We start from the raw sequence: 24,845 nt of genomic DNA on the forward strand, positions 1-24,845 counted from the left end.
CGTCCTACGTGTAGATCCTAACCCAATATAATTGGTGCCTGTCGGAATAAGAAGAGGACATTTGGACACAGACACACGCAGAGGCAAGACCATATGAGGACACATGGAGGAGAAGGTGGCCATCCACAAGCCAAGGACAGGAGCCTTGGTAGAAACCAACCCTGCTGGCACCTTGATCTTGGACTTCTAGCTTCCAGAATCATGAGAAAATTAGTGTCTATTGTTTAAGCCACCCAGAGTATGGTACTTTGTGTGGCAGTTGAGTTAACTCATACAGGCACCTGCTCCACATTGCCCCCTACCCGGCACCCCCCTGGCCCTCAAGGGCTGCCTCTGGTTTCCCCTCTGATCCTCCCCCACCCTTGGCCCCAGAGTCATCAAGTCCTTAGGATCAGAAAAACTGGCTCCACCATCCACAGCCAAATTTTCCTACTTTGGGGGGCTTTAGGGAGTGCTAGTTTCTGTTTTGAAGTTGGCTAGGGGAAGTGAACTGCCCTTGGGCCCCGGAGGGAGTGGGGAGAGAACAGGAAACATAGACAAAACAAACTGATTAATGTTTTGAGTTAGACCTTCCCCATAGGTTGACAATTGAGCTTCCACCCCTCAAGGGTCTTCAAACAGACTCAAAGTAACAGCCAGTGTCGGGGCAAGGATTTCCCACAACTAATACAGAGCTTCTTGGGGTCAGGGCGGATGCCAAAGACTCTGGGAGACACTGAACCTTAGACAACCTTCTTACTCTTAGCACAGATCTCCAAGTCCCACCCCAGATCCACCCATCCCCACCCCTGCTGGAGTGAAAGGCACCGAGGGGTGGAGGGGGAACGCCCCGTCACACTGTTTGCTCTGGGCCTGGCTATTGATTCCAGAGGCCTTATCACTGTGCCCTCAGACTGAGCTGGGCAGGTCTGCATTAAGGAGACTTGGTCCCACTGCCCTGTGGGACAGAGGAGAGGAGAGGCAGAAGGCGGGCCGTGGCAGATCGAGAAAGGAGCTGCTGGGTGTACAATGAAAACACTTGTTCTTTTGCTGCTGGTGCTCCTGGACCTGGGGCAGGCCCAAGGGGACATGCACAGGTAAGACCATGTCCTGAGCACTGTGCCCAGCTGGGGCCCCAGGACTGACTCGGGAGAGGAAAGCTGATGGGGAAACAAAGAGGAGAAGAAACTGAGGGAGGGCTCAGAAACGTTTACCAAGTGGCCACCTAGTGTCCAGCCCGTGACAAGCCAGCCCTTGGCCTCCATCTCTGACGGAGCTGCCTGTCTGAGCCCCAGGGACTTTCTCAGGTTGGAAACATCAGGAACCTGCAGTGTGAACTGCAATCCAAAGGAGCTGAGTACTTCCCCAGGGACTGACCACTACCCTCCAGAGTTTTTCTGTGCCTTTAAATAAGCCCTTCATGAAGTTCATATAAAACTGCAGACCATTCCACACCTCCCATTTTTTTAGAGCCCATCTCCCAGATAGAGGGCCGTTTCAAGTCTAAGAGTCTCAGAGCCTACAGGAGCAGACACGAGACTGGGCAGGCTATGGGCAGAGCGGGCACTGATTCTGGCCAAATCCTGGCATGCTATTTTGTGGATCCCCTCCTGCGAAATCTCCCAGTTAACCTCTGGGAAAATGGGGTTGGGGCGGAGAGGGGCGGAGAGAGGCAGAAATGCATCTCTTCCTCATTTATGGCTTTGTCCTCAGGGTGCCCCTCTGGAAGCATCAGTCCCTCCGAAAGAAGCTGCGAGCGCGGGGCCAGCTCTCTGAGTTCTGGAAATCCCAGAGTTTGGACATGATCCAGTTCACTGAGTCCTGCACGATGGATCAGAGTGTCAACGAGCCCCTCATCAATTACCTGGATGTGAGGCATCCTGGGGCAGAGCCTGGGAGCAGGCAGAGGGCAAGAGGGCTCAGCCTGGGTCCTGGCTAGTGGGCAGCAGCACTGAGCACTAGTGCGGATTTCTCCTTTAGAAGGACGCATATGGACTGACCCTCTGGGTTCCTGTGGATTTGGCTGAATAAGCCCCAATGCATCTAAGTTGTGTGGACCTCTCCCCATGGGAGGAGAGATGAGCAGGGCAAGGCTCCTCTGTGTCTTTCACAATGATTCTCATTATAATGAGAAGCGGGATAGAGATTTTATTTTTTCCCTCTCAATCCTTCCCCTGTTCCTTTTACCTCTGATTGTCCCTTCCCAGGGTCTATGAGTCCATCTGTGCTAGCCAAGGACGGCCCCGCGGAGCTCTCCCTGGGAACCTCACTCCTCCCCAGCACCAACACTCAGCTCCTTTCCCTCTCCTGCCTATAGATGGAATACTTTGGCACCATCTCCATTGGCTCCCCACCACAGAACTTCACCGTCATCTTTGACACCGGCTCCTCCAACCTCTGGGTCCCCTCTGTGTACTGCACCAGCCCAGCCTGTAGTAAGTGTGCCAGGACCCCCCACAGGGAACTGCTGAGGCCAGTCCTGGGACCCTGAGCCTGGTGCTCTCGGGGAAGGGGTTGGGTTCCAGTAATGGGCCAACCCTCCTCTCTATCTCTGCGTCTTCCTGGGGCTGCCTTCAGCAGAAACAGGGCCGGGTCAGGAAGAAAGGTAACAATTTGACTGTTATCCAAGCTAGCAACTTTCACACGGATCAGAATCGGTAGAGGGAAACTCCACCACCGAAAATACAAATTTTTGAGTGCATGGCGACTCTCTCCCTTTAGAGCACCCTAAAGAATGTGGGAGACAGTTCCATGCCAGTGGCTATTTCCAGGCAGGTAGGTGGGTCAAATTCCAGTGCAGACTGTTCACCTGCTTCAGGGAGAGACCTGGTGAGCTACCTCCCAGTACACCAGAGGTGGGCTGGTGGGACACGGTGTGTGGTAGGTCCACTTGGCAAAGGTGACTCGGAGGTCTTTGTGAAGGCTGGAAAAGAAAGAACTAAGGGAAAGTGTCTCAGTCTGTGCAGGACAAGTTTTAGAGACAGAATATCTCAGGTTTATTCTGACAGAATAAACGCCAAGACTAGGTATCCATGGGTTGGTCAAGGGGTTGGGAGTGATTTCCTGGAGTGGCAATTGTTTATTCCTGAGTTTCCTTTGAATGCCAGGCTCTGCCCCACCATGGTTTGCACAGGCTGCTGCTAGTGCCTGATACCTGGTGTTTACTTTGGTGTGCCGCGTGAGGTCGCAGGCAGTTATGTTTGCCCGGGGACAACTACGTGGCCCCCTATTAGCCCACCACATACATAGAGGGGAAGGTAGTAGCTCACTGGGGGGGCATGGCCAACCTTTCCAGAGGTCCCTGATCGTCACTGTGTCCTCAGACTGGCACGGGCAGGTCTGCATCAGGGAGGTTTGGTGCCTACTGCCCTGTGGACAGAGGAAAGGACCGGTGGCAGGAAAAGCGAGGCAGGTTGGGCCAACAGCGGGAAGGTGGTGGTGTCAGGGCCAGGATGAGGGCTGGGAGCTGATGGCCTAGGCAACAGCGGTGCTCTTGCTTTCCAGAGACACACGCCAGGTTCCACCCTTCCTGGTCCAACACGTACAGTGCGACGGGGAGACATTTCTTCATTCAGTATGGGACTGGCAGCTTGTCTGGGGTCATCGGAGCCGACCACGTCTCTGTGAGTGTGATCCCTTCATGTTTCCTTTCTTGGTCAGAAACTGGGGGCAGACATTGTTCAGAGATCTTAGGGGACAGCCTCAGATCTGCCCGAGCAGAGGTGGAAACAAGGGGCTGTCTTCCAGGGAAGGGGAGGCCTGGCCAACGGCAGGTAGTGCTCCCTGCCCGCGGTGGCGGCAGTGGGTTGGTCTGCTCAGTGCGCTGGGTCCTGGAGAGGTGGCCAGGGCGATTCCTGCAGGGACAGTGTACAGCTCTGAGAGCCCAATGGCCATGTTCACAGCTGGACTTCTGGCCCCAGGGGCACCAAGGAGACAACACGAGGCCTCTATTTCGAAAAACAAAGAAGTCCAAGCCAGGGCTCAAGGTGGGAACCTCAGTTACTGAAATAGGGCAACAAGGTAGGAGGTGGGAGTCTCGTAATGGAAACAAGCCAGAATACTAGTGGTCAAAACAAAGGTCTAAGGTTAGTGCTGAACTTGAAGCTGAGCTCATGAACTGCTCCTTAAACTCCCTGTGACCAAAGGTCTTAGGAGTCTCAGACTTCGGGGGGCTGACCAATGTGGGGACAGAGAACCAGGGGAGCCCTGGCCCTGCCCTACCCAGTTTACAGACACAGTGCAGTGGTCTCCCTGACCCATGGTTTCGCTTCCTGTGGTTGTAGTTATTCTCAGCCAACCACGCTCTGAAAATACTGAATGAAAAACTCCAGATAAAAACCATTTGTAAGTTTTGGGTTTTTTTCCTGTCTTTTACTCCCATCCCAGCTCACCCACCCATTTGTAAGTTCTAAACTGCATGGCAATCTGAGTAGCACAATGAAATCTTCAGGCCCATCCAGGACGTGAGTTTTTCCTTTGTCCAGTATGTACACAATGTACCCACTCACTGCCCACTAGACACTTAGTCACTTAGTTGCAAACTCAATGATCAGATCAGCTATCAAAGAAAGAGAGACCACAACTAAGTAACTTCTATTTTAGTATATTGTTTTGTTCTATTTTATCATTAGTTATTGTTAATTTCCTACCGTGCCTAATTTATAAATTAAACATTATCATAGATATGTATAGAAAAAACAGTATAGAATAGGGTTCGGTATTATCCTCAGTTTCAGGTATCCACTGGGGGGTCTTGAAATGGGATGACTGTATACACCCAGGCCTTTGAGGAAATAGAGGCAGACCCACTCTGATGAGCATGGGTGCAGCCAGGCCCGGGCTTCATCAACATCCCTTTAAAAAAAAAGATTCTGGCCAGCAACCTGGCCACGTACCCTGACTGGGAATCGAACCAGAGACCTTTCAGTTTGTAGGCCAGCACTCACTCCACTGAGACACACCAGCCAGGGCATCAACATCCCTTTAAAGTGAGAGGGAACAGGACATATGGAGCGGAAAAAAAAAGTGCCAGGAGCAAAAAACACACCATTTATGTAAACATTATCACACAGATAAAGTGATACACTGTATTTTCTATTAGAACATATGTAAAAGTACAAATAACTGTTTAGAAGGCTATATCACATTCCAAACTGATCATAATAATTGCCTCTGGGAAGCAGAGGAGGGACGGAAATGGCACGTGAAGGGGAATTTTAGCCTTTCGCTTGCTGCTTATCTGCTGGCTCGTGTAGGGCAACAGCCAAGCCCACAGAAACTCCTGCTTCCGAAGGTTCCTCCTTCACGTTTCCTGGCTCCTGGGACAGCTGCATGTTTACTCTGTAACAGAGAGGGTCAGCTCAAGCTGCAGGACACACCCACCATTGAGGCTTAGAAGCAGCAAGACGACACTGTGGTTTCCAGTCCACCCTTCTCCCACCTGGCATCTGTCTTTCCTCACTGACTGTCAAACTAGACTTCAGGTTGCAGCGCCAGGACAAAAGCAAATTCCTAATGGACACTCCAACCAGCACCTGCATTGGCATACAGGCCACTATCTAGAAAACCACCTTTTTTATATACAGCTCCTAGTGGTGCTGCTTCTCTTCTCAACCCTGACTAACACTGATGATGAAGACAGGACCTGCCAAAAATTGTGGGTGCAGCTAATGCAATCCTCAATGAGACAATTGTAGCCTAAAATGCATGTACCAGAAGAGCTGAAAATCGATGATCTAAAGCATCTATTTTAAGCAATAAACAAGAAAAAAAGCAAGCAGCCCACAAAAAAAAACAGCAAATCAGGCTAAAAAAAGGAAGAAGGAAGGAAATAATAAATAGAAGAATGGGATGTCAATAAAATAGAAAGTCATACAATAGAGAAAATCAAAAAAGCCAAGGATTAACTCTTTACACAGATTAATGAAAGCCATAAACCTCTAGCAGAATTAATCAGGAAAAAAGAAAATGCAACTTAACAATATTAGAAATGAAGAATAACGTATTGCACATGAGGTGTGCACTTTGAGTGCCCAGCTTGTGTGATCGGGGAGGCTGTGACACTGGACCCTGCAGAATGCCTACTATATTAGGTCACTCTACAAAGCCTGGGAGACATAGCAGCTCTACCTAATACACAGAAATAGCACAGAGAGGTTGCCAAAATGAGAAGATAGCCCTGGCTGGTGCGGCTCAGTGGGCTGTGTGCCAGTCTGTGATCCGAAACATCACCGGTTCAATTCCCAGTCAGGGCACATTTCTGGGTTGTGAGCCAGGTACCCAGGTGGGAGTGTGTGAGAAGCAGCCAATTGTTTCTCTGGCACATCAATGTTTCTCTCCCTCTCTTTCTCCCCACCTTCCCCTCTCTCTAAAAGTAAATAAATAAAATCTGTAAAAAAAATGAGGAGACAAAGAAACATGTCGCAAATGAAAGAACAGAACAAAACTCCAGAAAAAGAACTGAAAGAAAATGGAGAGAAGAAATCTACTAGATGCAGAGTACAAAACACTGGTTATATGAATGCTCAATGAAGTTGAGAACTTCAACAGCATAATAAAGGACATGGAAATCATACAAAACAACCATTCAGCCCTGGCTGGTGTGGCTCAGTGGATTGAGTGCCAGCCTGTGACCCAACAGGTTACCAGTTCAACTCCTGGTCAGGGCACAGGCCTGGGTTGCAGGCCAGGTACGCAGTTGAGGGTGTGGAAGAGGCTCACATTGATGTTTCTCTCCCTCTTTCTCCTTTCCTTCCCCCTCTATAGAAATAAATAAAGTCTTTAAAAAAATAATGTATTAATGAAGACCCTGCAGACATTAAAATGATGAGAGGATATCAAGAATAATTTTATATTAATAAACAACATTTTTTAAAAAAATTGACAAATGGCTTAAGAAATACAGCATGCCAAAACTAACATGAGAAATAAATAAAAATATGAATATTCCAATGTCTATTTAAATATTGACTGTTATTAAAAACCTTTCCACAAAGAAAACTCCGGGCCCAGGTAGACTCACTGGTAAATTTTTCCAAACATTTAAGGAAGAAATAGCACCAACCTTATGTAAATTCTCTCAGATAATTGATAAAGAAAGAACACTTCATAACTCATTGTGTGATGCCAACATAAATTTGACAACAAATTTGAGAAGATCATTATAAGAAATGAAAATTGCACATCAATCACTTTCTCATGAATGTAGATACAAAAGTTGTTAGCAAAATGTTACCAAATAAACCTGTGATATATAAAAGAATAAGACATCCAACCAAGAGTCACTCTTCCCCACAAATTTATCATCTTAGACAATAAAGGGAAAAAATCATATAATCTTCTGAATTAATAAAGTTTAACATCTTTGCATGACTTTTAAAAATTTTCTTAAAAAACTAGAAATATAAAATAACTTCTCAATCTGATAAAGAATATTTACAAGGAAGCCCACAGAAAACTTCATACTTAATCACAAATTATTGAGAGCCTTTTCCCTGACATCAAGAATGAGCCAAGGATGTTAACTCTCAATGCAATGGGCCCATAAAGAATGAAATTAAAGGCATTAGAATTGTAAAGCAAGAAATAACACTGTCGTTATTCAATCATGACATGAATCTATATGTAAAAATCCCAAAATATCTACTAACTATTGGGACTTTTTGTTGTTGTTGTTCAAGTACAGCTGTCTGCATTCCCACCACCATCACTCCAGGAAAATCTCAGACATGCCATGCAACAATATTTTCACTGATATGTCCCCTAGAGCAAGGAACATAAAGGAAAGAATAAACAAATGGGATCTCATCAAAATAAAAAGCTTCTGCATGGCTAAAGAAAACAGCATTAAAATGAAAAGAGAACCAATTGTATGGGAAAAACTGACTATTGGGATTAATAAGTTAATTTAACAAAGTTGCTGGATACTAGATCAACATACAAAATCATTCAAATTTCTATATATTAGGAAAAACAAGTGAAAATAGATTTTTAATGAAATTATAATATCAAAAACATAGAATACCTAGAAATAAATGTAATAAAATAATATGAGACCTCTACTCTAAAAACTGCAAAACATTATTAAGTAAAATTAAGAAAAATCTACATAAATCAAAAGGTAAACCAAGCTTATGACTCAGTATTATAAATAAGTCAATTTTTTCAACTGGGGAATGAGCTAGACTGCACAACCCAGGGTTCCAGTGCAGGAAACTAAAGCCTCAAAACCTCTGGCTGTAAAAATCTGCAGAGGTTGCAGTGGTGGGAGAAACTCCCAGCTTCACAGGAAAGTTCACTGGAGAGACCTGCAGGGTCCTGGAATGCACACAAATGCACCCACCAGGGAATCAGTGCCAGAAGGGCCCAATTTGCTTGTGGGTAGTGGGGGAAGTGACTGAAAGCCTGTGGAGAGCCAAGCAAGTGCCATTGTTCCCTCTTGGAACCCACCACATACAGAGCCAGAACGCAGCAACTCCAGTTGCCCCACCCTGGGGAAACCTAAGGCTCCACCCTTTACAATATGACAGGTGCACTGAGACAAACAAATATGGGCCGAATAAAAGAACAGATCAAAGCTCCAAAAATAGTACTAAGTGATGAACAGACAGCTCAGAGAGTCCCAGAGAAGTTGGGCCCAAGGAAGCATGCACTAACGCACATCATAGTTACATTACCCAAGATTAAAGAAAAGGAGAGAATCTTAAAAGCAGCAAGAGAAAAGGAGACAGTAACCTACAAAGGAGTTCCCATAAGACTATCAGCTGATTTCTCAAAAGAAATTTTGCAGGCAAGAAGGGGCTGGAAAGAAGTATTACAAGTCAGGAAAGGCAAGGATCTACAACCAAAATTACTCTATCCAACAAAGCTATTATTTAGAATGGAAGGGCAGATAAAAGGCTTCCCAGATAACGCCAAGTTAAAGGAGTTCATCACCACCAAGTTTTATTATATGAAATGTTAAAGGGACTTATCTAAGAAAAAGAAGATCAAAACTATGAACAGTAAAATGACAACAAACTCAAAACTATCAACAACTGAACCTAAAAAATAAACCAAAACCAAAAACAAACTAACAAACAACTAGAAGAGGAACAGAATCACAGAACTGGAGATCACATGGAGGGTTATCAGCAGGGAGGGGGAGAGGGGAGAAAAGGGAAAAGGTACAGGGAGTAGGAAGCATAAATGGTAGATACAAAATAGACAGAAAGAGGTTGAGACTAGTATAGGAAATGGAGAGGCCAAAGAACTTATATGCATGACCCATGGACCTGAACTGGGGCTGGGGGGAGTGGAAATGCTGATGGGTGGAGGGGTAAAGGGTGAAGGGGAATAATGGGGAGAAAAAATGGGACAACTGTAATAGCATAATCAATAAAATATATTTAAAAACAAAAAACTGACAAGCTAATTCTAAAATGTATATGAATATGTAATCAAAACAATCTAGGTGAAGAAAAACACTGCCAACTATTGAGACTTACTGTAAAGATATACTAGTTTAGATAGTGTGGCACTGGCACAGGATAAGCAAACAGACAAATGGACCAGAGGAGAAAATTCGGAGACTACTCACACAGTCACCTGGCACTGAACACGATGCTACAGTGGGGACAATGATGGTATGTTTATTAAATGGCACTGAGCCATCTGGGTATCCATATAGTAAAAAATGAAATGAATCTTGCCTCCTACCTCACTCACACACTGTAGAGCTGCTCATAGACTATAGACATAAATGTAAAAAGTAAAACCTTTGAAAACAAGGCATAGGAAAAAAAGATAGACAAAAATTTCTGAAACGAGTTACTAAAACCACAAATTAAAAAGGGCATATGATTGATAAATTTGGCTATATTGAAATTCTTATCTTCTGTTCAGCAAAAAACACCAGTCACAGCCCAGAGGTGTTCATAATACACATATCCAACTAAGGACTCGATACCAGAACAGATAAAGAACTCCTACCAATCAGTAAGAGAAATGCAGACAACCTACCTCACCAGAGAAGACACCCAATGTCCAATTTCACTAGTAATCAGAAGTGAAATGAAAACTGAATGTTCCCACTGCATATCCACTAGAAGACTGAAATGGAAGACAACATCTGGTGCTGGAGAAGATAGGGAGCGGCTGGCAACTAGAACTCTTAAAATACTGGTATTGAAAACATCAGTTGGTACAAACCATTTTGGGAAATTCTGTCAGTATTTACTCAATTCTGTCAGCATGTATGCATACCCTATGGTCTAACAATTTTACTCCTAGACATATATGCAACAGAAATATGTACACGTGTTCACCCAAAGACATTTACAAACTGCGTTATTAGCAATAGTCAAGTACAGGAAATAACCCAAACATCCATCAGAAAGAATGCATACCATAGTGACAGCATATTCACAGTGTGGAATAAGATGACAATAAATGAATTAGGACAGCTGCAACAAGCATAATGTTGAGTGACAGAGCCAGACGCCAAAGAATTCATACTGTATGATTCCATTTATATAAAGTTCAAAAATAGGCGAAGCCAACACAGGCTGTTAGAAACCAGGAGGTTAGTCAGTCCTGAGGAACGGTGCAATGATAAAGCAGGTACAGGAAGGAGCTTCCTGGAGGCGGTGACATTTTGTTTCTCAGTTTGGGAGCTTGCTCACATGGATGAGTACAGTTTATGAGAACTCATTAACTTGCACACTTATGATTTCTGTCTATACTTGGCCTGCAAACCAAACAACTGTGGTTCAAATCCCAGTCAGGGCACATGCCTGGGTTGCAGGCCAGTTCTTAGCAGGGGACCCATGAGAAGCAACCAAACATTGATATTTCTCTCCCTCTCTCCTTCCCTTCCCCTCTAAAGATAAATAAATAAAATATTTTTTAAAAACCTAAAAAATTGAATTTGACTATGGCAAAAATCATTGTATCCCTTTAATCAAGAAACCTTGAGTTGGAGAATAATTAGCTTTAGGACAGAGAGAGAATCCAGGAACCTGAGACCCTTTTGCAAAGATCTCCTATGCACATTTCCTTTGGGTTTTCTCCTATCAGGTAGAAGGACTGACTGTGGTCGGCCAGCAGTTTGGGGAGAGTGTCACAGAGCCTGGCCAGACCTTCGTGAAAGCAGAATTTGATGGAATTCTGGGCCTGGGATACCCCTCCTTGGCTGTTGGAGGGGTTACGCCAGTGTTCGACAACATGATGACCCAGAACCTGGTGGATGTACCCATGTTTTCTGTCTACATGAGTAGGTAAGTCCCATTAAGACTTAGTCCGGCTAAGGTGAATTATCTCTCCAGGGAGACAACTTGGTGCAGTTGAAAGAGCACGAGATGTAGCAGTCACCTTATCTGGGTTAGCTGTCTTATTTGGCCAGCTGTGTGATTTGGGGCAAAACGCTTAACCTCTCTGACTATTGAGGAAATGGGATTGCCTCAAACAGTCCTTGTGAAAAGCACTTTGTAAACTGTAGCACACCGGACTGATTTAAGGAATCTCTGGAGTTGGATATTTATGTATGTGGTGAATAAATATTTCTCAAGCCCCTGTTATATGCTGAGCATAATTTAGGTGCCAGGAAAACAATGAAGCAAGAAGGGGATAGGACAATCTCTGTCCTCAAGAAGCTTAATTCCAGTGGGGAGAGGCAGGAAAATGTAAAGTAAGTGGACAATAAAACTATTGCAAGTTAATGGATGGATAAACAAAACATGGTATATGCGAACAATAGAATATACTGAGACTTAAAAAGAAATTCAGACACATGCTACAACATGGATGAATCTTGAGGACTTCATGCTATGTGAACCAAGCTCATCACAAAAGGACCACTTGTATGATTTCACTTATATGAAGTACCGAGAGTGGTCAAATTCAGAGAAATAGAAAGTAGAACGGTGGTTGCCAGGGGTGGGGGGAGGGGGAAATGGGAAGTTACTGAATGGTTATAGAGTTTTGGTTTTACAGCATGAAAAGGTTCTAGAGACTGGCCGCACGACAGTGTGAACGTGTCACGAGCATGTGTTCGTGATATATAGTCTTTCCTGTAAGTCGACCAGTCAGCTGCTCCGCTAGCTGCCTGCCCAGCAGCCCGGCACCAAGGAATAGACAAGAGTCGCACACAGTAACTATGCTATTTTCTCAGCTTTTATTGAATGCGGGGTCACTCAAAGGAGAACATCACCATACATTAATATTCCACTCACACTACAACAATCTAAAAGAAACACACACACACACACACACACACACAGCAATCAATGGGGAATAGCAAACCTGAGTCCAAGTCTCAGTCTGCAGGTCCAGGAGACAGCACAGTTGGGCAAAGGAGTTGTCAGCATCTTGCAAGGAAGGATCTCCAGAGCCAGGTGGACAGCAGGGCAGAGGCTCTGATGGCCAGTGCCAAGGGAGATCAACGTGGCGTGGAACAACACTCTGGTGTGTGGAGCTCAGCCATCTCAGCAGTGGTCTGGAGCCAAGGTATAACTCTCAGTTATACCTTGAGAGTGGTGGACTCTGCCCTTCTGGGTCTTGTCTTGGCACCCCTGATGCCAAGTGGAGAATTTGTTCAGGGACCTATGGGCGGTTCATGGCTGTTCTGCTTGGCACTCCTGCTGACCGTGTGGAATTTCCCAGGAGCCTATCTATGTGGGGGTCCTGCTCTGCAGACATGGCTACTCTGACCACGTGGGCAGCTCTGTCTCCATGCCAGACGTGTATGCTCTGACTTAGGTAGTTTTCCTCTTAAACCAAAGTGTCATGCCTGACTGAGAGCCATTTTAGTTGATATAAATGACTCCACTTTGTTTTATTTACTTTATGCTATCTTGATCGGTCCTGCACTCCCCAAAATATGCTTAACACTACTAAGCTGTACACTTAAAATGATTAAGATGGTAAATGTTATGTTATGTGTATTTTAAATTGCATGCTGTAATTTTGGTTAAGGTCATGAGACTCACCTGCTTCTGGGCACTTTTACCTGGGGTCCTGAGGGTGGGGGCATGGTTTGTCTCATCTGTGTAGGGAAGGAGATTTCTTACCTTTCTGACTCATTCCCAGTGAGTCCTGGCCTGAGCTTCCCATCTTAACAGAAGCCCACGTCCTTTGTTTTTCTTTCCCACATGGACAGCCTTAAATTCCCTCTCCCAAATTCTTCCTCTTCAGCATGGCTGCAGCTGAGACAGGCCCGGGCAGAACTGTGAGTAAGAGCAGGTTGTCTAGACTACCCCGCTTCCCCTGTCAGAGCCTCTGGCTCCCTTCCAGCCTGGGAGGACATGCGCTCTGAAGGGAAACAGCAGAGGCTTTGCAGTCACACTGACCTGGATTTAAAACCCACCACTGACATTACTTCATCTCCCTGAAACTCTGTGTCCTCAATGGACACCAGGTTGTCCTGGTGTGAAAAAGGAATAAGATTAGGCAGGTAAAATTCCTTAGCACAGCACCTTCTGTGCATAAAGGCCATCAACAAACATTAGTTCTTTCTCCCTTTGCCTCTCTAAAATCGCTTTCTTAAGATTCCCACAGACACCCGGTTCTCTTCTCCTTCACCACCCTGCCTTGCAGTGCCCCAAGTTTTGTTTTTCTGATTCTTTTCCTCCTGAAAATGAATTAGTTTTATGTCCTATTGCCCCACAGTCCTGTAGGTGTCATAATATAATCTGAGAAGTCACCAATAAAAATGAATAACTATTCAAGCTCTAAAAAAATCATGGGTTCACATTAGTGTCTTTGCCTTAACACAAGAGAGTGAATAATGTGGAGACAAACTCCACGCACCACCACAACCGTGGAGAAGCGACTTGGGAAAAAGGTGTCTTTTGCAGGTGCCTCCAGTCGCACAAGGTGTGCACACTCAGGTGGGTCCTGGCCTTGGCTCTGCCTGAGTTCTGCACGGCAAGACCAATTGTGTCCACCTCTCACCTCAGTACCCTGTTTATGCAAGAAGCAGGAGGACATTCATAAAACACGGGGCAGAGCTGTCTCTATTCTTTTGCCCAAAAGGTCCAGACAAATCAACTCACAGTAGTTGGAAGCCCTGGTCTCAAGGCCTGGGCTTATATTTCTGCCTCTCTAGGTACTTGGTGGGAGTGACCAGACCAAGAGACAGAAACTCCCTCCTGCGGTTTTCTGGTGGCCCTTCCCTGGCAGTCTGCCTTTCTCTCTCTGCAGTGACCCAGAAGGTGGAGCAGGGGGCGAGCTGATTTTTGGAGGCTATGACCACTCCCATTTCTCAGGGAGTCTGAACTGGGTCCCAGTCACCAAGCAAGGCTACTGGCAGATCACACTGGACACGTGAGTATCGTCCACAAGTACAATATTGAGGGAAGGACTCGAAACAGACACAACTCAAACTAGATTTACTGAATTGATCCGAATAAAAGTGCCGGTCACTGGGAGAAGGTGTGCAGGGTGAGGCGCAAGGGTGCTGAGCAGAGGCACGGGCAGGGGTATCAGTAGTCGGGGTGACAGGCGCTCAGTGCTGAGGTCCGGCCTTCCTCCTTGTACATTCATTGCACCTTCAACTCAACCGATAGTAAATACAAACACTCAACCAGCTGCTCCTTGTTCACTCAACATTAATTCACACACAGACAAGGGCTGAGTGAAATGGGGGTGCAAAAGTGAAAGAGTCCAGTTTTTGCCTTCACAAAGGATGTACGGAGGATGAGACATCCATACAAACCAGCACATATAAAGAGGAAGGTGGTCAGAGCTCCATGAGATGTGCCACCAAAGTGTCCCAGCAGACAGGGCAAGACAGCTTCTCTCTGAAGAAATACTCAGGGGTTTCATGAAGGTGGCAGCGCTGACTGAGCCTTCATACACTCACATACACACACACACACACACGCACGCATGCGCATCTGTGCACAGAGCAATTGAGGAAGTGGGGCTAGATGCCTGACATATTCCTGGCACTGCATGAGACAATGCAGGAATTCAAAGAAATGTAATTCAAGTGTCGATTCAGCCGGGAATAAGTTCCTACGAGGTGCCAGGTGAAGTGCTAGACATTAGGGATACAAAAGCAAAAAGCCCCAATGTTCACTGTCTAGTAGGGTTTTTCAAACCATAGAGCTTTACCTAGTTATGGGTTATAACATCATTTTACGGGATCATGACTTGTAATTTTTAATAAAATGGAGTAAAATAGAAAACAGCAGAGTGTTTTCACTTCACATATTAAGGTCAAGCACTGTTTCATGAAATGTTTATTGCATGTGTGTAGGTATTTCCCGCTATGAATCTCAGCCAAACAATTTTGAGAAACATGCATGTGAAGAGACCAACCTGGAAACCGCTGGTGTGCTTTGTGTGTCAGAGAACCCAGCAGGGCACGAGCTGCCGGGGAGCCAGGGGCAGCCTGGGGGCTGGGGACGGGGGCAAGCGGAGGAGGGGTGGGGGGCTGACGATGCTTCCTTTGCCCTCAGAATCCAGGTGGGGAGCACCACGATGTTCTGCTCAGAAGGCTGCCAGGCCATTGTGGACACAGGAACCTCCCTCCTCACAGGCCCCTCAGGTGACATCAGGCAGCTGCAGAAGGCCATTGGGGCCAAGCCCGTGGATGGAGAAGTGAGCACCTGCCTGGTGTGGGGAGGGGTGGGAGCAGGGGCCTGGGCCTCCCTTGGGAGGTGGGAGATTTCTAAATTGATACTCTGCTGTCTTTTAGTATGCTGTGGAGTGTGACAATCTCAATGTCATGCCGGATGTCATCTTCACCATCAATGGAGTCCCCTACATCCTTCAACCAACTGCCTACACCCTGGTGGTAAGAACAGTCTCCTCACTTGGGTGGTAAACACACAATACAATACACAGATGATGTGTTATAGAATTATACACCTGAAATCTATGTAATTTTATTAAACAATATCACTCCAATAAATTCAATTTTTTTAAAAAAGAGCACACACAACACACACACACGCACAATACAGCAGAAAACAAAAGGAAAAAAAAGAACTTTCCTCATTCTGCAAGTCTCAGGGTCTTCCCCATACACCTGCCACTTCCTCCTTCGGAAAAGGCAACTGCGTTTACCCCAGCTTATCCCACGCTGACGTGGCATTTCCTCTAGGAGAGACGCAGCTGCCTGTGTGCGGTGGGAGGAACCCCGGGCTGGGTCTTTTATTTTCTGTTCTGCCACGAAGCAGCAGGAAACCTGGGACAAGCCATTCAACCACCCAAGTCCGCGAAGTCAGACTAGGGTATTGTTTTCCCATTTTATAGACCAGGATATTGAGACTCAGACAGTTCATGTTTCTAGATATGAGCTACTTGGGGGTGGGAGTTACAGAATGAGGTTATATCTCTTATAGTATATATTCAATTAAGAAAATGCCTTGTTGCAGTAGATGCACAGATATAAAAGATGAGGTCCAAAGGGAACCCCCAGGTGTTTGAGAAACCCATGACCACTTCGCATTACAGGTGGGCTGCAGTTTCAGTATCAGAGGTCTTTGGTGACACACTTTCACACACTGACATTGCCCAAAGGCACCCACAGTATCAGGGTGACTGCACCAGAGTTGAGGTGCTAAGGTGTAGACTGAGGGCTTAGGGATTTACCTACCACCCCACCCCACACCTTGGTCTCCACTGACCCCTTCCCAAAGCCACCAGATACAAACTTACAGTAGAAGTGAAAACAAATGTTTCATTTTAAAACACAGCTTCAGGTCAAGTCCCCTAAATTCCTCCAACAGAAGAGTCTGAAGCTGCCACCATGAACACCATAGAGAGGACAAGCCACACATTTCAGCTGCCAAATCCATCCATCCAAAAGCCCTTCACCACTCCGGCACCCCCTACTCTCCGTATGAGTCCCTGTTCAACCCCGCACCCTTCCCTGTACCCAATGTGGTGACGTCATCCTTCTCTACCAGCCGATTTCAATCAGAGCCACCTCAGTCCATCACAGATGCTGTAATACCTTTGCATTTTTACCCCCTTCCTCTCAAGAAGTTTCTGTAGCCCTCTGCAAATTTTCCTACTCCATCATCAACCTCAAACTTCAAGTGTTTGTTAGAAAGACCACACCTTTCTGTTAGATCCCAACTCTTTGCCAAAGTAAAAAATGTAAGGTTGTGGGGTTCCACTCTTCTCGGGAACAAGGGGTGCCTGATTGCCTTTCACCTGAAAGGATCCACTCACATGATTCTGCCCAGAACACCAGTAACAAAATAGCAGTGGCTAGCCATTTATAGAGCAATTTCTCTCCCTTAAAAAAATTAAGTTGAATCTGACTAGAAACTAAAGAAACCAGACTTTAAGTCGAGATTTTCTAATGCCAAACCTTTTGCTCCTCCAGCCATGCCTGAACTGAGGGTTTCAATGTCCCAACTGTGAAAATTGAAACCTTGGGGGGTGTAGAATAGATTAGATGAACAGCTCTCAAAACCGTAGAACGTAGAAGGTCCGGGCCCACGTCTAGGGGGCTGTTCAAACACTGGTTGAGTACACAGGCAAGCACGTATGAAGCAAGAGGAAGAACCAACCAACCAAAATTGTGAAGAGGCCATCGGAGGCCAGCGGGGTGGCCACCGCCGCCACTCGGACAGCTCTAGACAGCGCTCCTTCCTTCTTCCCTGTCCGTCACTCACTTTCTTCTTCCCACCTCCAGGACTTCGTAGACGGAATGCAGCTCTGCCTCAGTGGCTTTCAAGGTCTCGACATGCAGCCTCCATCCGGGCCCCTCTGGATCCTGGGTGACGTCTTCATTAGACAGTTTTACTCTGTCTTTGACCGTGGGAACAACCGGGTGGGGCTGGCCCGAGCCGTTCCCTAAAGAGGGGCCTTGGGTCTGTGCCTGCCTAACGCCCCGTGGAAATCCAGCTGGGCCTGTTAGGTCGGGGCATTCCTCACACCTGTCACAAAGTCATTTTTAAAAGAATGTTTTTGTTCCAAAGCCGCAAGTTGAATTAGGACCAAACAGAGCGTGAGACCACACGTTGCACACACACACACATTTACACACGCCCACCGCTTCCACCACCATCATGATAGAAGAATTAAGTGGACTGTCCATATTTCGATTGCTCTTTGCTGACATTTTGTTATGGAAATCTCCAGGCATGTATAGAAGCAGAGCTGACAGGACCAGTAAACCCCTGGGCACAACGAGCCTGCGCGTGGCCAGGGCCCTTCCAGCTGCACCGCCACCCAGCCCTCTCTCCAGCCCCACAGACCCGCATGATTTTCACGCTAATTCTTACTATCACATCGTTTATGAGTAAAGTTCATAAGAAGGACTGTGAAAAAACACTTCTTTAACTTTTTAAACGTGCAGTTAGTGTTCAAATGTTCCCTGTTGTCTCGTACATGTTTGGTCATGTTTGCAATCAATCGCCTTGCTGGTTTCAGGATTTACAAGTCCACACACACATCACAGGTATTTGAAACGTCTCTTATCTCTTTTCATCTGTAGTTGACCACATTCTGAACTTTGCTGGTTGAAACCCAGAAGTGCCAAGTGCCATGTAACATGGCTCTTTGAGCCCATCTTTCCTGTAAAATGGTAGTTAGATTTAGAGGCCTGGTTTTGTGGCAAGAACCCTTCACAGCTGGTGCTGGGCACACCGCACTGTGTCCCGTCAAGAGATCGGTAATGACTGATTGGGAGTGAGTGGCAGGGCTGGTGCGCAGGTCCCAGGGTTTCCGGCCTCAGCCATCCATGTATGGCGAGTTTCCCTTTGTGTTTTACCTCAGGGGTCAGCAGCCACCGACGATCAATGCTGGCATCCACACTGTCACTGGGGATGCAGGACAGAACTCCCTCTGATTCTGTCTTTCTGTATTTATCATCTGGAATCTTCTACTTAAAAAATAACTCTTTACTCATAGACACAGAGAACAGACAGATCATTGCCAGAGGAAAGGGGGTTGGGGGCTGGGAGAAAAGGTGATGGGACTGAGACGTGCAAACTGCTAGTTACAAAACCGTCAGAGGGGTGTAAGTACGGCTTAGGAAATGTAACCGGTAGTGTTGCGGTAACTGTGTGTGTTGCCCGGTGGGCACTGGACATATCAGGGGGCCAATTTGTAAAGTACGTGATTGTCTCACCACTATGCTGTACACCTCAAACTAGTACAAAATAACACTGAATGTAAATTATAACTGAAAATGAAATTTAAAAATAATAATAAAATAACATAGGGCAAAAAATAACTCTTATCAACTCTTTGCTCACCATGCAGTATAGCTCATACGGGGAAGGCAAATTACTTGTCTTTTCCCCCTTTATTTACCAGTTTCAGAATAATGAGAGTTCCAACTTACTGCGGTCTTTAATGCTCAGATCGCCCCCCTTTACTCAGCCAGCGGGCTCCCCTTCAAGTTCGTTTCCGTGAACTTTTGAATTCACACAATACAAAGAGTTGTCCCAGGCCCTTTTTCCAAGGAGCTCTGGTTTCCTGTAACGTGTTCATATGTTTGTTGTAAATGGAAATATTTCACAGGACAAGGGGGGATTGTAGTGAGAGAGATGACGGTATACAGAGAGAGATGACAGGTCACATAGATGACAGGTCACAGAGACGGAGAGGCTCTGAGGAGCTGCTCCCGCCTGCGGAGCCCAGGGTGCGTTGAGGAAGCCGACATGGAGAATCCGTGTCTGAGGCGCATCCCTGTTCCAGTGGGGCATGTGGCCACCAAGAAAAAACTCGTCCTCCTTTTCCTTTCTTTCATTTTTGCTCCTTTTAAAGTGAAAGTATCTTCACGTTTTTGCTTTTTATCAAATATGTGAAAGTCCTTCATGATCCTCCCCCTCAGAGACAAGCATTATTATCATTTGAAGTTGTTTGATGCTGCCCTCCTCTCTGCATATATAATCAGAACGAGGTGGGTATTGGGAAGAAAATCCTGTTCTTTCTTAAAAAAAAAAAAAGGGAATCATAGGCCACATACTTGTCTCTAAATGTTCTTTTCACCTAGCAGCAGATTCTGCGTCCGCACAGACAGCTCGGTCCTTCTCACATCTGTATGGTGTCCACTTATTGGTCAAATCCTCTCTTAATAAATGTTACATTAATTTGGAGTTTAATTCAACCCAATCCAATAAACATTTATTTTATGCCTGGCACTAAGCAAGTCTCTCTAAGCCCTAGCTGCCACTTTGGGCAATAGGGGTCACGGAAAACACACCAGGCTCACAGATGACCTGGATTCACACGTGTGCCCCGCCTCTCTCCACACTGGTGGCGTTGGCTGCTTAGCTCAGGTCTGTGAGCTCCACCTCACAGGCTGCCAGGAAAGCATCAAGGAGCTGAACCTGGTGGGAGCACTCGGCTCCTGCTAGCGTCCCTTCCCCTTTCAGTGTCATGGTCAAAGCAGATCAGGGCCACACACATACATACACCTAGTGTTTTGTTTTCATTTATATTTTTCACTGAACTATTGCTTTCAGATTTAATTAGGAACAGCCTGGTCCAAATAAGCTCTCAAAGTAGTTGTTAACAGAGGGGTTAACAGCACAGGCGCTGGAGTCGGACAGGCTCCTGACACCAGGGGGCGCCTGTGTGCCTCAGGTTCTGTGGAATGGACGTGGTAACAATAACCACCTCAGGGGTAATCAGGAGAACTCAATAACACAATGTGTGTGTGTAAACATTTAAGTAGATTATGTGCTCTGCTCCCCCAATTTGCCCTGCTGACCTACACTCACCATAGGCAGACCACATAAAAGGCTTTTGCATAGAGCAAAAAGGCTTAACAACTTCCCCTCTAAAACAAACAGGAGAGTAGGAGCCAGTCCTTAGATCATCTCTGCAGGCCAGCTCTCTCCCTGGGGTGATTTGTGTTGCTGGCCAGTGGCCTCCCTGGTGTGTTGAATGGTGGCAGTCTGGAGTATGAAAGTGACACTGACCCCCCCCCCCCCCCGGGCAAGAAGCGAAAGCACACTCCGTCCCCAGGCTGCCCTAACCAGCTCCACCCTGAGCGCCCTGGTCCCTCCAGGCAGACATGACCCTGCAGTCAGCTGGAACTTCACTGCCCCCGGCTGTGTAAACCTACTTAGCCCTTTTAGCTGCTTTGGGGTTTCCAAAACTGACCTTTGCTCGTTGTGACCTTCACGTCAGCGGTGTTAGCCCTGAAATCCAGGTCCTTGTCCCACGACTAATGACTGATCCCGGTCACACACCTCTCAGGGATGCGCCGAGGGCTTTGCCCAAGCTTCACTCTGCCATGGAAATCGTCCAAAGATGTTATATTTGTTTCCTAGGGATGCCGTAAGCAGGTACCACAAACGAGGTAGCTTAAAACAGCAGAAATGTATTGTCTCACAGCTCTGGAGGCTACAAGTCCAAGATCAAGGTGTCCACAGGCCCGTTCTGGCTCTGAAACCGAAAGGAGAGAGAAATCCTCCTTGCCCCTTTCTAGCTTTGGTGGTGGCCTTTGTCTCAGAGTGGCAACCCTTCGCTCCGTGCTTCCACGGTCACATGGTGTCACTCCCTCGTGTCTCCATCTCTGTGTCTTTGCTCCCCTTTTATAGGGACGCCAGGTACATTGGGGTGAGGCCTGCCCTATTCCAGTGCGACCTCCTGTCAATGACCTGCATTTGCCCTGACCCTGTTTTCAATAAGGCCACTCTGAGGAATGGGGGTCAGGACTTCAGCACATCTTCTCAGGGGGACGCAAGCCAGCTCACAGCAGATGCTTTGCCAACTAACTGCTCTTATATTTGACTTTTGGCTTCTTCAAGTCTTTCCAGAAGCTTTTGGTATTTTGCCTTTCTTTTTCCCCTGCCCCCCCCCAACAAATCTGTGAATTAGGCAGAATAGGTCTCATTACCCAGTTTTCTAAATGGGGAAGTTGGAGTGTAAAGCAATGGGACAGTTTGTTGGAAGCAGAAGTGACCATGGAGTCCATGTCTCCGGACTCCAGGTCCACAGCTTCTAGTTTACACTCTCCCCTCGAGCCCAGGTATTTGGCTCGGGAGATCTCTAATGCAGGGATGGCAGGTAGATTCTAGTCAGTGCCCCCAGTAACACTTACCTTGTAAAATAAAATTTCAGCTGCTGCTGAAAGGTCAATGGTTGCTGATCCCAAGAGGATCCAAACAGCTTCCTCCGGTCTGCTGCCGTCTGGAAATACTAACAGATTCCTGGGAGCCTGCTATTGTGTGGGGCTTCACTGCCTTTGAGGAGTTGTCCCTCCCCTGTTCTGTATGAGCCTGAGTCTAACCGTCCTGTCACTGCCAACATTACACCAGCCAGATTCTCTTTCCTGGCAATTGAAGGTTGGGTGGGACCCCACAGGGGGCTCGAAGCCGAGTCCCGTGTAGCAGGCACACAGAGAGACAGCGTCCAAGTCCCCCTTGCCAAGACCGCCAGGGCTATCCCGCCAAGGTCCTGCCTGGGCCTGTGGCTCATCTCTTCCTACTGCTCCTGCTCCAACAGAAGGACTCTGGCACAAGCCTCCTCCTGCACGAGGGAGACTGGGTAGGTCACTGTGAACTCTGGTCCCTTCTCTAAGTAAAGTTGGTGACCATGGCTCAGTGACCATGGCTGGGGAGCTCACAAAAGAACTTGTGTTTAGAAGGGTGGTGAGGGTAGAGAAGAGAAGAGAACACACTGAACTCCCCGCCGACCCCTGCTGTGCAAACGGCGCCGGGGCTTGGAACTCCAAGTCTGGTCCCCCGGGTCCCAGCGAGCTCCTGCTCCTCGGCTCCGACGTCTGCCTCTTGCCTTCTCAACACTTCCAGGTGGTGACGTGACACTAACTTCCGTAACAGATAAACCCTCAGATTGAAGTGGTTTAAACCAGGAAAGTTTGTTTCTCACTCCCAAAGAGTGCAGCCGGAGAGTCACAGACTCAAAGCCCCGGGCCCTTCCGTCCTGTGGAGAGAGATCCTGCAAGAGGTTTTCCCACGCCAGGCCTGAAAGAAGCTAGGGTACCGGCAGGACAGTTTCCCTTCACCAGGGGTGTCAAACTCATTTTCACCGGGGGCCTCATCAGCCTCGAGGTTGCCTTCAAAGGGCCGAATGTAATTTCAGCTCACTAACGGTTAAGAAGTACTTACATTTATACAGTCCTAAAATTATTTCGGCCCTTTGAAGGCAAGAAAGAGGCTGGTGTGGCCCCCGGTGAAAATGGGTTTCACACCCCTACCCTGATTCTTTTTGACCTAAGCTCCGTGAGGGCAGGAGCTCTGTCTTGTTCACCACCCTGTCCATCACTGAAATGTGGTCCAGGGCCACACTGGTCTACAGGGGCTGGAAGGGCCATCTAGCCGTGGTCCTCTGCCTCACAGACCTCCACCGGGATCCGCTTCTTTCTCCTGCTTCTTAGCTGTGAGTGTGTCTCAGATTCTGCCTCACCTCTCTGCTCTCTGTCTCTCCTGCCCCGTCACACCTAGGAGACGAGATGCCTCTGCATTCTGCGGGGACGATTCTCATGTTCACATTTCTAGAAGGTCATTGCAAAGCGATGACTTCCTCAGAACAACTCCTGTATCTTGGTTTCTTGTCCTGTGCTATCTAAACTGAGTCCTGTCACTCATTTATTTAGCTGGCACGTATTGTTGTAGCTTTCTCTGGGTTCCAGTTCTTTAAGGGGAAAATTTTTAAATGCCTGAGTCAGAAACATATATTTAACATTTTATTGGGAAGTTCAAAGAAAGCAAAAGAGGGAAAAGGAGAAGCGAGAAAGAGAGAGCAGGGGAGTTAGTCCAAGGAGATGAGTTTCCAAGCCGACTGCCGAGTGGCTGCAAACGCAGCGCGTGCTCAGGCCGCAGGACACCTCCAGCAAGGCCGCGTGGCTGTGCGCAGCCGGGGAGGGTCCGATGGCAGGGGAGCGGGGGGTGCGGGCGAGTCTGAACTTCTCTCTGCAGGTTTCCCTTGACCAGGGAAAGGCACCAGAACTGGCGGGAAGCAAGACAGGGGCTGAGCTGGGCGGGGTGGCAGGCGTCGGGGCCACAACACTGAGCAGTGGTCTGGGGACAGAACCATGAATAAAACAGTTTCCTTGCCAGTGATCTTAACTGGTGTTATGGAAATGTCCTGCTAGTGCATGAGCCTCCTTTAGACAAGAGGAGCCTGTAATCCCCTTCTGATCTCCCCGTTTTTCCCATCTCAGGTAGTGAGTTCACCGTCCCTCGGTCACACAGGTCCATCCCTCCACCTGCCTCACAGTCCTTCCGCTCTGCCAGCACATCTCAGACTGTTACCATTTGCTGGGAGCCCTCTAAGTGCCAGAGGTGGGAGCGTGCGGGAGGCCTTGCTCCCTGCAGAGAGCACAGCCCCGGCGCAGGACCTCCGCAGTGCCTGCTGAACGACCGAACGAGTCTGGATCTGATCGTCACAACAGCCCTGCTGACCCTGTCACAGACTCGCTTCAGTGACGTGTCCTCTTGTCCCTGTGCTGCTAGTCGTCACCTTTCACCAACGAGCATTCCGAGAATGTCTTGGTGCTCTGATTCTGGTCTCTCCCTCCAGACTCATTCCTGAAACCTCACTCCAATCAGTCCTTCCTGCTCCAAACTTCCAAGGGTTCCCCACTGGGCACCCAGTGAAATCCAAGCTGACGTGACTTTGGGGGCTGTCCAGGGCCTTGCCTCAGTATGACCTCCTGTCCGTCACTCACATCTCTTCCACTGAGGGCCCAGCGGAACCGTCCCCACTTTCTCACCCGCACTTTCGCTCCCAGGATTCCTTCCACCCTGTTGTCCAGAGGAGCACGCTCCCCCAGGGACCCCTTCTCGGTGACCACTGAGGGCGTAGTGCAAAGGAGTTGGACACCGTGTTGAGAAAGAACAGGGCGCAGCCTCGGGCCCACAGGACACGGGCTGGGAGGCACTCGGCCCTGACACGCAGCCTGCCTCGTGCACCGTCTCCCACACTCAGCAAGCACTGCACTGGTC

General features: G+C 47.5%; 1 protein-coding gene across 1 annotated transcript; it reads left to right on the forward strand.

Moving 5' to 3' along the window:
- The first annotated feature begins 893 nt into the window (after window positions 1–893).
- On the forward strand, window positions 894–18,324 carry CTSE (cathepsin E). Its single transcript, XM_053667906.1, has 9 exons — window positions 894–1,076; window positions 1,693–1,849; window positions 2,297–2,414; window positions 3,484–3,596; window positions 10,996–11,234; window positions 14,158–14,280; window positions 15,420–15,561; window positions 15,659–15,757; window positions 17,612–18,324. The coding sequence occupies exons 1-9, from the start codon at window positions 1,009–1,011 to the stop codon at window positions 17,774–17,776; spliced, it is 1,224 nt and encodes a 407-aa protein (XP_053523881.1). The 5' UTR covers window positions 894–1,008; the 3' UTR covers window positions 17,777–18,324.
- Window positions 18,325–24,845: the final 6,521 nt, after the last annotated feature.

The sequence above is a fragment of the Artibeus jamaicensis genome, unplaced genomic scaffold, assembly GCF_021234435.1.
Source record: "Artibeus jamaicensis isolate MK-2021 breed Jamaican fruit bat unplaced genomic scaffold, CSHL_Jam_final contig_475, whole genome shotgun sequence".
In the NCBI taxonomy this organism is placed as follows: Eukaryota; Metazoa; Chordata; class Mammalia; order Chiroptera; family Phyllostomidae; genus Artibeus; species Artibeus jamaicensis.